The 13,418-nt window shown below is 37.6% G+C and overlaps 1 protein-coding gene across 1 annotated transcript in view; it reads left to right on the top strand.

Moving 5' to 3' along the window:
- The window catches only part of ECPAS (Ecm29 proteasome adaptor and scaffold), a 97,509-nt gene that overhangs the window by 33,349 nt on the left and 50,742 nt on the right, over positions 1 to 13,418 (top strand). Inside the window, exons 9-16 of the mRNA XM_004711038.3 lie at positions 793 to 874; positions 3,228 to 3,347; positions 4,522 to 4,607; positions 4,871 to 4,949; positions 6,707 to 6,756; positions 7,862 to 7,928; positions 8,019 to 8,141; positions 12,844 to 12,947. Coding sequence (XP_004711095.2) covers positions 793 to 874; positions 3,228 to 3,347; positions 4,522 to 4,607; positions 4,871 to 4,949; positions 6,707 to 6,756; positions 7,862 to 7,928; positions 8,019 to 8,141; positions 12,844 to 12,947 — 711 coding nt within the window. The remainder of the gene's footprint in view (positions 1 to 792; positions 875 to 3,227; positions 3,348 to 4,521; positions 4,608 to 4,870; positions 4,950 to 6,706; positions 6,757 to 7,861; positions 7,929 to 8,018; positions 8,142 to 12,843; positions 12,948 to 13,418) is intronic.

The following is a 13,418-nucleotide window of genomic DNA, read 5'->3' as shown; positions in this document are numbered from 1 at the left end:
AAGGCAGAGGAAATGTTTTGAGAATGATGAGAGCAATGAATGTACAAATGTGCTTTACCCAATTGATGTATGTATAGATTGTGATAAGAGTTGTATGAGCCCCTAATAAAATGATTTAAAAAAAAAGAATTATGTGTCGAAACTGCTAGGATGTGCTGGTAGACAAGGAGGAGGAGAGAGTTGCGGGGACAATATTAGAGAAAGGGGCCGGGGGAGAGTGTCGTATACCATTGTGCTTGGTTGTGACTGAAAAGATTGGAGGTTTGACTACACTTGGAGGCACCTCAGAATAAAAGTCTCTCAACCTGCTCCCACACAATCAGCCTAAGGAGCACAGTGTTGGCAGATGAGGGGTAGTGACGAGTCAGAGTCAACTTGGTGGGAATTGGTCTTTCTGTAAGCTTCCTATGGTTATGACTCTAGTGGACTCTTAGCACTTTTGAGTATCTGAGTCATTTAAACAGAAGAACTCCTTATCTTAGAATCATGCCATGCACCAGGGTATACTATAGCTCTGTTCTGCTGCAACTTCATGATAATGGCCCTCAGAGCTCACCTAGACAGGAACGCAGTCCACTTTTCTTAAGCGGTTCAGGTAGGATCATCTTTGATAGAAGTTGGTGCCTTTCCTTTTTTCCCCTCTTTGATTATAATTGCGTATTTCATCTGTGTTTTTAATATTTTTTTTACTTGGTAGCAAATAATTGGGACTGTGACTTTTTGAAATAAAATTGTAGTGGAGTGGGGAGGAACCCATAGTTTTTAACAAGTTATGTTGAAACTTTTTTGTAGCTTGATTGACTGGAATAACCCTGCCATTATTAACAAGATGTACAAGGTATACCTTGGAGATATACCATTGAAGACAAAAGAGGTGGGTTGTTTTAGTTTATTTTCTCACACCATTATAAAAAGTGTTTTGTTATTTTGATATAATATGAGCCTATGCTATAGGAAATAGTTTTAAAGTTTTACTAATTTAGCATATTAAAATCTTGGTAATTTAATTTTTCTGATTTGATATTTTCAATTTAGGCTCTTAAGTAATCGATGGTATATTCTCTAAATTAGGGAGCAACAAACTTATTTAGACGTCTTTATGGGCCACAGGCTCAGTTGCTACAGCTGTGCAGTGCTTGGTGATGTGAGCGCACCCATTGACAGCACGTAATCACACAAGAGGGGCTGTGTTCATAACACTTTATGGCCGCTAAAGTGTGGATTTTATGTAATATTACAGTGTCACACTATTATGATTAAAGCAATTTTTTAAAATGTAAAAACTATTCATAACTCACAGCCATTACCGAGACAGGTGGTGGGCCAGATTGAGTCTGAGAGCCCTAGTTTGCTGACTCTCTGTCTAGAACTGGTAATAATAGGTGAGTTCATGTGAAGGCCCAAAGGGAGCTGTTTGCTTAATAACCCAAGTCCTTTTTAGTTCTCAGTGTTTGAAAGTATTCCAAGTCCTAACCTGAGCATACAGGGTCTGTTCCTTTTGTTTACATACTTGCTTTTCAAACTTAAATACTTCTAAAAAGCATATTACTTCAAGTCAGATTAAATTGATTGTGTGGTGTAGCAGAAAGGGCAGTGGATTGGGACTGGGCACTCTGGTCCTAGCCTGACTTTATTGCTGCCTGATTACAGGTGGTTGCTGTAGAGGAGAGGTGTGGCTAATCACAGAACTCCTCTGAGCCTTAGGTGGTTTATGTAGAAAATGAAGAGGTTGGATTCGATCACTAGTTCTCAGTATATTCTCCATGGGTCTTTGTGGGGAGTCACAGAGAGCCTTTTAAGGACTCATGAGGTAAAATTTAATATGAAATTATCTTTTTTTATTGAGTTTATACTTGCTGTGATGGTGCAAAAATATAATTGCTGGAGTCTTAGCATGAATCACAGCTGTGTCACCAAGCAATACTAGTAGTCATTGTCTTTTTCATTGTCACACCCTTAGGTTAGAGAGCAGAAAAGAAAAAAAAAGGAGGAGGGGGTGGAGGGAGGCTTCAGTTAAGAATATGCTTGATGAGGCATTAAAATTGGCTAACTTCAGCAAATCTCTACCCCAAATTCACATATTTTTGATATTCTGTGTGACACAATAAGAAGCACACATAAAACACTTATTTTGTACTGACGTCTGGTGACTGTCCTGTGGAAAAGCACTTGTCCAATAGAGTTGCATGTAGAGCTATCAGCTTTTATCATAGAGTACTAGTTTTACTTGAGTAGATTTGCAAGTTGGTAACTATTGGTATTTGTCATATATTCTTTCTAGAATGAACCATGAGTTTGGCACCTCAAAAACAATAAGAGCAATGATGGTAGTGATAAAAATTGTGTTTTCTTGCACAAATTAAAATTTTGAGGCACTTGTGTTCAGATTAATCTTGACAGCTTGAGGTTGTTGGTGATGTTAACATGTGACTGATTTTGAATATTGTGTGATGAAATAGTTACATGATTCAGTGACCCAATATTTTCTAAATCACTAATGATACTACAAAAGCTTATATCAGTTAGAGACCTATTCAAAGTGATAGGCCAGTACAATTTAACCAGTATGTGAAGTTTGTACATAAGTCTTCTAAACCACATTTCAACCTTAAACTATAATTTGTCAAGTTTTTTGGTAATATCAAAAGTTACCATACGTACTCAAGTATACGCCTACCCGAATATCAGTTGAGGCACCTAAATGTGCAAAAAACTTGGCTTATACATGAGTATATGTGGTATTCATAGTTATTTGAAAGGCTAAAATCATTCCCTCTTTTCCAAATACAAATAATCCGAGGTTGGGTTGGTGTGTTGTCTGCCACACACCCATACACCAAAAAATTGAACGAGAGCAGATATACAAACCCAGCTGACTGCTATTAAAGGTGAATATTAAATATTACATTTGAAAAAAATGTAAAATATTGCTACTTATTTCAGTATGTTTACTTTAGGTATAATAAAAATATATGTCACTTGAGGAAATATTTAATGGATTTATTATTTTCAAATGAACAGATAGTGAGATAGTTCTCATCTTTAATGTCCAATATTGGTAGGCTTGTGTTGTAAACAAAAGTTCTTTGGAGTCCTTAGTAATTTTTAAGAATGTTAAGGGGTCCTGAGATGAAAACTGATGAACTGCCGATTTAGATGATATCTCCTAACACTTTTGGTTCCAAATAACTTTGAAATAAAGAGTTACCATCATGCATATTCGACAGGGAGCAGTTCTGAAGCCAGAGTTGAAAAGGGACCCAGTGAGCACGAGGGTCAAGTTAAAGATTGTCCCCCATCTCCTACGTTCTAGACAAGCTGCTGAAACGTTCCCAGCTAATATCCAGGTAATTTGTTCTTTTCATAGGAAAAAATGGACTCCTCGCAATTTTTGTTTCTATTTAATTAGGGAACCAAACCAGAATCACTGCCATGGGGTCAGTGTCAGCCCACAGGGACCCCATAGGACAGAGCAGGAACTGCTTCATGGGGCTTTATGGTTGTAAACCTTCGTGATGCAGACACTGTCACCCATTGAGAGATAACAGATGCCTTATGGAAGGTGGTGTTGGTATCGTGATGAAAGAAGAGTCTCATTTAAATGATAAATGTTTCATAAGTGTTAGTTATTCTAACCCCCCACCAAAAAAACCCACCTATTAGTTCTCTGATTCTTTTGCTTCTGTTATCCATTTGTCCTACATAATAAGGCACTATCAGATTAATTTTCTAAAAAAATGTCCATTTCAAATAATGTCACACTTGATTATATCTTGCTCTATGTAGTTTTTATTGTGTGTTTATTTTAACTTGTTTTGATAGCAGTGCCTGCTTGTTTTATATCTGACACTGTGTAGCATGGTGACTGTTGTATATTAGTTGTTCAAAACACTTTCAGCTCACATATTGTTAATTAAAAATCAGAATACTGCTAATAGTTTTCAAAACCAGTGTAGGGAGGTGGTTTTTTTTACGTGTAAGGCTAATCTTTTCCAGATGTTTCAGCTTTCACAGTGGGCTCACCTGCTGCATGATCATTTTTGCCCCCTGGGAAAGATTTGCACACACCATAGAGAGTGCCTCTACCCAGATTACACCTTTAGGATGCTTTCAGTTTATATATTTATTTTGATGCTTTTCTTATAGCTTCTGTTCAATGACTGTAGTAAAGAAACAATCTTTCTAAGACGACCTTACCTGCTGTGTCCCCTGTGTGTAATGGAGTGGTAGAGTGAGCGATGATGGCCCACAGTGGTGTGGGTTTGCGCTTTGCTACTGCTTCCTAGTGGTAGACCCATAAGCTGTGCAGACTTTTTGCTCCACTAATATTTGTTGGAGCTAATGGATTAGTTTTTCATTTGGTCAGCTAATGCTCTTTTCTCTGCACTGCTTGAAGGGTATTTATTTTGAAGAAGAGGGTACAGTGAGCCTGCTGGTGAAGCCTGGCTAGTATTTGAAAATAGGGAATTGCTATCTTGACATCTCAATGTTGGTATTGTTGACATTATTACTTTCTCATAGGTGGTGTATGATGGACTTTTTGGTGCAAATACAAACTCAAAATTAAGAACATTATCTCTGCAGTTTGTGCATCACATTTGTATAATGTAAGTTTCGTGAACTTAATCATTTCAAGCTGTTTGAGTGATTAAATGATTCAGGTGTATCACTTTACCAATCTTACCTACAAAGCAAAAGCATTTGCTCATCTTTAAAAAAAATGTCAACTTTCATCAGATTATTTTAAGTTGTTTCAGTTTCATTTTCTAATTACATTAAATAATTATCTGAAAAGTTAAGCACTTATAAGCTGTTCTTAAATTATGGATAACTTATTTCATATATGTGCTGTTGTTGCTTTTTTTTTAAGTTGTCCAGAAATCAAGATTAAACCGTTAGGTCCAATGCTTTTGAACGGCCTCACCAAACTAATCAATGAGCATAAAGAAGTAAGTGACACTTCCGTGAAATTTTATATTTTAAAGTATTTCTGTAATGTTTCTGCTCTATACATAGCTTACTACTCATCATTTCCTAACATTTCAACTTAAAATGGTACAAATTTCATAAATTATCATATATATATTGCTCTATTTAGAAATCAGTGAAGAAGACTGATGAATATGTTGGGTCTTGTTTAAATTACATTTTAATAGCAAATTGCATTTGATGGTATTTTTAGGAACTATGTGCTAAGATAGAATTAAAGAAATTATTTAAAATGTATTTTTAAACTTATTTCCATTAGGAAACTTAATTCTTAGGGACTGAGATTTTATTGATTTCAAAATTCTATGTAAACATGCATTCAGTAAATTTTTTATTTCGTAAGCTAAGTGGGATGAACATTCCTTGAATTGTAGACTTGGAATCCTGCTTTTCCTTGACTGTATCTTTATCTCCAGCGAGTTTTTGTTAGTATTATTTTTCTAAGTTTTAAGTAAACATGAATGCATGTTTGTAATAGTATAGTAATCAAGATTGTGCTGTTTGGGGCTAGACTTGAAGTTGAATCCTGGTTTTATTCTTTGGTCAGTAAACTAAAAAGTTCTTTATGCTTCTGTTTCTTGTCTGAACAATGGAAATAATACTACCCATCTCAGGACTATTGTGAGGACTAACTGAGATAGTACACATAATTGTTCAGGCAAAAGAAGGCCCTTAGGAGACTCAGTAACTTGTGAGAAGTGGCTCATTTGTTGTTCAGCTACGTTTTGTGGGTAGTGTTGGGCCAGGCTCCTCTACTTTCTTTCTTCCATTGAGTGCTATTTGTGTGATTTTTAAGAGTTAGTGAGCCTTTCAGATTAGTTTCATGCATAAATAGATGCTTTGGGTGGTTGGTAGAAATAAAATGCTTTGGGGTTATTAGCACAAAACCAAACTCTCTCTCTGTATAACGTCTGTATATACTCATGTATAAGCCGAGTTTTCCAGCACCGTTTTAATGCAGTTTTTGTGGTAAAATTAGGTAGATTATAGAGGCTAGATAGCCACAGGCTAACAGTCCCCTTACCCTCCATGATACCTGCACTTTTTCCCTAACACATGACTTCTTGAGTAGCCATTTAGGTATGACAGGGCAAATCCTACAGTGGTAAAAACAGTCAGCTGAAGTAAGCTTGTTACTGTGTCCTGAGTAGTAAAGTAATTCAGCCCATGTGGGCTTTCTTCAGTCCATGTGATTGCATCTCTCTCTTGAAGAAGGGACCTACCTCACTCATTCATCTGATGACCTGTGTATTAAGGTCGAAGTACAAGGACAAGTTGTTTATTACGGTGCAGATATTTAGATAATGGCATTATAACATAATGTAATTTAGGTGAGAGATGAAAGATCGTAGTCCATTGGAGCATGGGTTACTTTTCTAATAAGTTAAGCTCTTTTCCTAGTGTGTGAAAGATGAAATTTGGTATTATAAGGTGACAGAGTGTTGAAAAGATCCTCAGATTAGCACCAGTTCAGGGAAACTTTCTGTGACTTGTGCAACTTATTCTTGTTGTGAAATGGAGGTGCCAGCATCTGGTGCTTTTCCTTTTAGTTTTATTGACATGGATCCTGGGGTTGCAAACCCTGCCTTCCATTTAGATGCTAATATTGTCTAGTTTGGCAGAGAGAGAGTCATGGTTAATAAGGAGTAAATAATACATGTAATTGCAGCAAAAAGTTTTGCTCTTTACTATGCCTTTTTTCTCCCCTTATTTCAAGGACCCTAAACTGTTGTCCATGGCATATTCAGCTGTTGGAAAACTCTCCAGGTGAGTAAACTCTTTTAAAGCAAGGCATTATATTTTAGTGAGCCATATCCTGTTGGTAAACTTAAAACTTGTGGCATTTAGTAAAGAATAGAGGATAAGTCTGTTGTGAATCAGGAAGGAACTAATTTAGTAGCCAAAGCTGTTTTAAAACGTCTTCCCCAGAAGGAAAACTATGTGAGACAGTTAAATTTACATGAGACAATATGATAACATAGTCACTGACAGTCTTGAAATGAGATGTTGAACTGGCTTATGTTAAAATGGGTCTCATTTATTTAATACCCAAGATCGACATGTTTGCTCCAAGTGTTTCTGTTGCCATTTACTGCTAGTGCTCATAATCCCAATGATGAAGATTTTCCCAGCAATTCTCTTTTGTGGTAGTATCTATATTATTATTCCTAGTGGTCACATTTCTAAAGATGTACTTCTTTCTTTTGCTCAGTCAGTTCAACTCATCCTAGTTCCTCCGAGTATCATCTTTCATAATGTTTCAAAACAGAGAAGTTGAGGTAATGCTTCCTCAGTAGAACCATGTGCACCTTCTGTCTCCAGTGGAGGTTCTGTGGAGATGAGAGCTTACTCTTCTCTGTTACGTAAAGACTGGAGCCCCAGACTGACTGCTGCGGCAGGGGTAACAGCACATAGCCCCTGTAACCAAGCTCCTTTCATGGTAGCTTTTAGTTTATCTTGCAATATAGTCTTAGTGATTTTCTCTGTGTTAAAATCAGAAATGTTAACTCAATACATGACATATTATAAAGAGTGAATATCCAGATAATAAAGGAGGCGTCAAAAAGTTTGTGGAAGTATTTTATTAATTAACTTTTAATTCTATTCTTGTGAACTTTTTAAGCCCCTTCAGGTGTGTGTTTATACAGATACACACAGATATACTAGAATGATTACTTGGATTAGAATGTTAAAGACATTAAACATTTCCTTTAAAACTATTTTGCTCTTTGGGTAGGTGTTGTCATGATAACCTTGTATCTAGAAATGAGAGTGCAACTTTAGGAACATTGAATGTGTAGCTTCATTTTCTCCTTTGTTTTCGTCTCATGGAAATTTTTGATAGCAACAGTGGTCTTGCATTCTTTTGCAGTCGAATGCCTCATTTATTCACTAAGGACATAGCTCTTGTGCAGCAGCTTTTTGAAGCCCTGTGTAAGGTAGGGAAACGGCTGTCCAGTCTGTGTTTTCTGTTCGTTTGTTCCTTGGAGACCCAATGGGGAGGGAAACACTTTCTGTCATTTTTATAGGAAGAACCTGAGACTCGACTCGCTATTCAAGAAGCGTTATCTCTGATGGTTGGAGCGTACAGTACTTTAGAAGGAGCACAGCGGACCCTCATGGAGGCACTTGTGGCTTCCTACTTAATAAAGGTAGGGCCAGTGGCCAGTCGTAGCCATATTTTCCATGGTTAAGAACAGAATTAGAATTGTTTTTACTTTAACCATTTTGATAAGTAAAAGTTGTTTTCTACTGGGACTATGATAGTCTTAAGGGTTTTTTTGGGGAGGGATGGAAATTTAATTGTAGAGGAGTAGGAATTTTCACAGTAAAGTTTCTATGTGAGAAAAATAATTTTGATTGTTGTGCCATGTATCCCTGGTGATGCGATGGATTAAGCATTGGGTTGTCAACCAAAAGGTTGACAATTTGAACCTACGAGGAAGGTGAGGTGGTCTGTTCAGAACTCTGTGGGGCAGGGCTACTCCGTGCTCACAGGGCCACTGTGAGTCCGACTGCACTGGGCAGTGGTAGACTTAATGATAAGTTTTCAAGTTGGAAGTGTCTTTCTTGTCTTGTCTTTTTTTAAAAAACAATGTTTTATTGTGTTTACCATGAAAGTTTACATAACAAATTAAGTTTCCATATAACAGATTCTTTTAAAAAAAGTTTTTTTGGGGGGCTTTTATAGCTCTTGTAACAATCCGTACATCAGTTTTCTCAAACACGTGTGCACATGTTGCCATCGTCATTCTCAAAACATTTTCTTTCTACTTGAGCCCTTGGTATCAGCTCCTCCCATTTAACAGTTTCTGTGCAGATGATTCGGTGATGTTGGTTATAGTTTTCCTAGTATCGTCGGTCTCATTCCTTAGTTGTGCCACTTCCAGTACTTTAACGTCCCTTCCCCTACTTTCACATCTTTGCTTTAGAGTAATTTTTGACCATTGGTCTTGTATAGATGATTTTTTTTAAGGGAGCTTTTTGCTTATATGTGAACTTCTTTGTCTTATGAGCCAATGTGTTGTTTAGCTAAAAGGGGACTTTTTAAGGTTTAAAGACTATCTCAGGGCAATCGTCTCTAGCAGTCTTCTAGTCTTAACTGGTTCACTAAGTATGGACTTTTTAAGGAATTTTGGCCTGTTTCACATTTCTCTCTAATTCTCCCACAATCTATTTATTGTGGCCCTGATTTTAAAGGTTGTTAATGGGAGCTAGCACCATCTAGTTTTTATGGTTAGATGAGGCTGTGGTTTGTGTATACTGTTAGTTTTGGATACTTCTTTCTTCTCTTGAGTCCTTGGCTTGCTTCTATCTCTTCTGCTGTGCGTGAATAAAGACTAGTGATTCCATGTTAGATGGCTGTTGGTGAGCTTTTGAGATCCCAGGTACTACTTACCACAGTGGGATGAAGGACATTTATTTTGTGAACTGTATTATATAAATTAACTGAAGTTTTCCATGAGACTATGGTTCCAATACTTAAAACCCAAAACACCAATCTTGCCAAGGTACTTCGTTATGTCTAAATCATATCCATACTGTGTCCCCCCTTTGAGATTCATTGGATATACATGCATTTGCATACATGGATGTAGGTAAATCTTTCTTTACACACTATACTAGGGACTTAAAAGTATTCTTGGAAAAACTGCCTTATCTTTCATGTCCATTTTGCCATGACATTTTTGAAGCCCTCTCATATGTATTTACATATTCATACCTATACACATATATGTATGTACCTATATATTCATTTCCATAGACATAGGAATACCTTGGAAGCAGTGTGGATTCAGTTCTAGAGCACCACAATAAAGTGAGTATCTTAAAAAAAGTGGGTCACAAGAAATTTTATGTTTTCGTACGACACATACATTGATGTTTGCATTATATTGTAGTCTACTAATTATGGAGTAGGACTATGAGCAAGTTTGAAATACTGTATTGTGAGAATTGCCAGATGTGACTCAGGGCCAGGAAGTGAGCATGCACTGTTGGAAAATGGCATCAGTGAGCTTGCTTGATGCAGAGTTGCCGCAAGCCCTCCTTGTCTGTGAAGTGCAAGCCAGTGAGAGAAGCTGTGCACGTGTCTGCATAATCACGGGCAGACTGTTTTGGTGGTGGTTGTTGAAAAATTACATGGTCGTATCTTGTAGGAAATGTCAGTTTTTCCCTGTGTACTTCTTATAAGTATTATTGGCTGTGGTCCAGCTATGGACAGTTCATTCATACCCATGCTCCCTCTCCCCAAACCAAAAATAACAAGAGTCTACTGTCTTGAGAGTGCTTCCCTTTCTCCCCACACCCCTGCCATCCATGGTCGATACCTGTGAACATCGGTTTCTCTTTATATATCCATTCTTGTCTTTATAAAACCATAATCATACAGTATCATTTTGTGATTGCTTATTTTAATCAACACAGTGCCCTCCAGATTCATTCATGTTGTAACATGCTGCAAGGACTTAACACGCTCACTCTTTTGTTTTTCTTTTTTAACATTTTATTAGGGGCTCATACAACTGTTATCCCAATCCATACACACATCAATTGTGTAAAGCGCATTTGTACATCGTTTCTCAAAACATTTTCTCTCCATTTAAACCCCCGACATTAGGTCCTCATTTTTCCCCTCCCTCCCCGCTCCCCACTCCCGCATGAGCCCTTGATAGTTTATAAATGGGTATTTTGTCATATCTTGCCCTGTCCGACGTCTCCCTTCATCCACTTTTCGGTTGTCTGTCCCCCAGGGAGGAGGTCACACACAGCTCCATGTAATCAGTTCCCTCTTCCCTACCCACTCTCCCTCCACCCTCCCTGTTTCGCCACTCATACCACTGGTCCTATAGGGCTCATCCATCCTGGATTCCCTGTATTTTCAGTTCCTATCTGTACCAGTGTACCTCCTCTGGTCTAGCCAGACTTGCAAGATAGAATTCGAGTCATGGTAGTGGGAGCGGGGAGGAAACCTTTAGGAACTAGAGGAAAGTTGTATTTCTCATCATTGTTACATCGCACCCTGACTGGCTCATCTCCTCCCCGAGACCCCTCTGCAAGGGGATCTCCAGTGGCCTACTAATGGGCTTTGGATCTCCACTCTGCACTCCCCCCATCATTCACTATGGTAAGATTTTTTGTTCTGATGATGCCTTACACCTGATCCCTTCGACACCTCGTGGTTGCATAGGCTGGTGTGCTTCTTCCATGTGGGCTTTGTTGCTTCTGAGCTTGATGGCCGCTTGATTACCTTCAAGCCTTTAAGACCCCAGACGCTAGACTTTTTGATAGCCGGGTACCATCAGCTTTCTTCACCACATTTGCTTATGCACCCATTTGTCTTCAGTGATTCGTTCGACACCCCGTGATCATACAGGTTGATATGTTGTTCCATGTGGGCTTTGTTGCTTCTGAGCTAGATGGCCGCTTGTTTACCTTCAAGCTTTTAAGACCCCAGACGCTATATCTTTTGATAGCCGGGCACCATCAGCTTTCTTCACCACATTTGCTTATTCACCCGCTTTGTCTTCAGCGGTTGTGTCGGGAAGGTGAGCATCATAGAATGCCAATTTACTAGAAGAAAGTATTCTTGTAACACGCTCATTCTTTATAGCTACGAAGTATTTGTTGTATTCACTTAATATATATAATAGTTGAAACATTTTATTCATTCATTCATCCATTGATAGGCATGTAACTTGTTTAGATCTTTTTGCTATTATGAATTATACTGTAAAGAATATAGATTTGTATATATTTGTACATTTCACTGCCCTTATATCTCTTGGAGTAGGATTGTTGGATCACAAAGTATTTCTATTTGTAGCTTTTGAGGAAGAATCATACTATTCCGTCTTCCTAACTGGTAGTTGTACACTAGAGTCTCTACACTAGAGCTGTACACTAGAGCTGTACAATTGAGAACTCTGGTTCTACTGTAGTCCTAGTTAGTCATTATGGTAAATAGAATGTATAAAACGTGCCGATGCCATCATACATACCTTTCTTCAAGTCTTTCTTATTTTGTTGTCATGAGAGTTTGTAGATGACAAGTCTGAATAGACTTGATAATGGCAGTGAGTTTGGTTTATTATTATTACTATTTTTACTATCATTGTTCTTTAATGTAACCCAAGGAACGCTAAATAGCAAGAATCCTCAAATGATTTGAGCAGCCCCAGTACATTCTTACTATCTTGTGTCACTTACATTTGTAGCTGGAGGAATGTCCTTGGGAGAAGGCACATGGGAATATATCTTCAAGGTCAAGAGATTCTAAACCTGCTCTTTTGGTCGTACTTTATTTCTCTAGATTACCAGTCTATTTAAGTTAATTGAATATATTTTAGTATTTGAGACTTTGGTCTTGGGATCAGTTTTAACTTCCAACATAATCTGAAGAAGTTGAAGGTATTTTGCTTGAAGTGGAAAGGACTTCAAGTATGTTCTGTGGCTCCTGCAAAATGCATGCATTTCGCTAGTAGGTGACTGAGAATTTGACATTTGGGGAAGCATGGTGGCCATGGAGGGTGGTAGTGGTCGTAGTACATAGTACGCTGTAGTGACCGTGAACTCAAGGTTTGGGCTTATGCTTTTCAAAGAGATTCTCTAGCTATGATCTATTTGGGTCTTCGTGCTCTACCTGGACTATCATCTTAGATGATAGTCTTAGATGTGAAAATACTTTTTAAGTAATGCCTCTTTGGATAAGTTATTTGTCTTGCTTTTATTGATTTTATCACACCTGTATTGAAATGTCAACTTAAATATTGAATCATTAATAATTTGGATGACTGTCTTGAAGTATTTATCATTTCGTTTTCTTCTGTCTCTGTATGTTTGTGTGTCAAATAGCCTGAAGTTCAAGTTCGACAGGTGGCTGTGAAGTTTGCAAGCACAGTTTTTCCCTCAGATCATATACCTTCCAGATATTTACTCTTGTTAGCTGCAGGAGATCCGTAAGTTTCAAATTGTGCTCATCTGAATTTGGATTCTTTTGAAATTTGGAAATGATTAAATTTTTGTTGTTTGCAATATTGATCTGTGAAATTTAGACACATGTTTTCAAATAGCTAAAAGTATGGCTCTTGACATACAAACTCGTAGTCATACACCTATATATTTATCCAGTAATATAGATTTTATATGTGCACATATAACTATATAATGCATACATACTACATATATACAAGGGGTACCCCAAAAACCCCAGAATTTTTTCAAAAATATGTATTTAAAATTTTAAACAAAGCAACCATATCACCTTCAAAGTACTCTCCATTACACTTAATAGTTTTGTCAGATACGCTGTTTCATTCTTGGAAAGTTTTCAAACTCATCTGTTTGGATCCCTGGCAGTACCTCCCTTGTTTTTTTCTTCACCTCTTCTATGTCATCAAATTGCTGTCTTTTCATGTCCCTTTTCATTC

Source organism: Echinops telfairi, unplaced genomic scaffold, assembly GCF_000313985.2.
Source record: "Echinops telfairi isolate 266 unplaced genomic scaffold, ASM31398v2 ScPeMD7_7410;HRSCAF=8448, whole genome shotgun sequence".
NCBI lineage: Eukaryota > Metazoa > Chordata > Mammalia > Afrosoricida > Tenrecidae > Echinops > Echinops telfairi.
The sequence above is the reverse complement of the archived record's forward strand: the minus strand, read 5'-3'. Positions and strand labels throughout refer to the sequence as shown.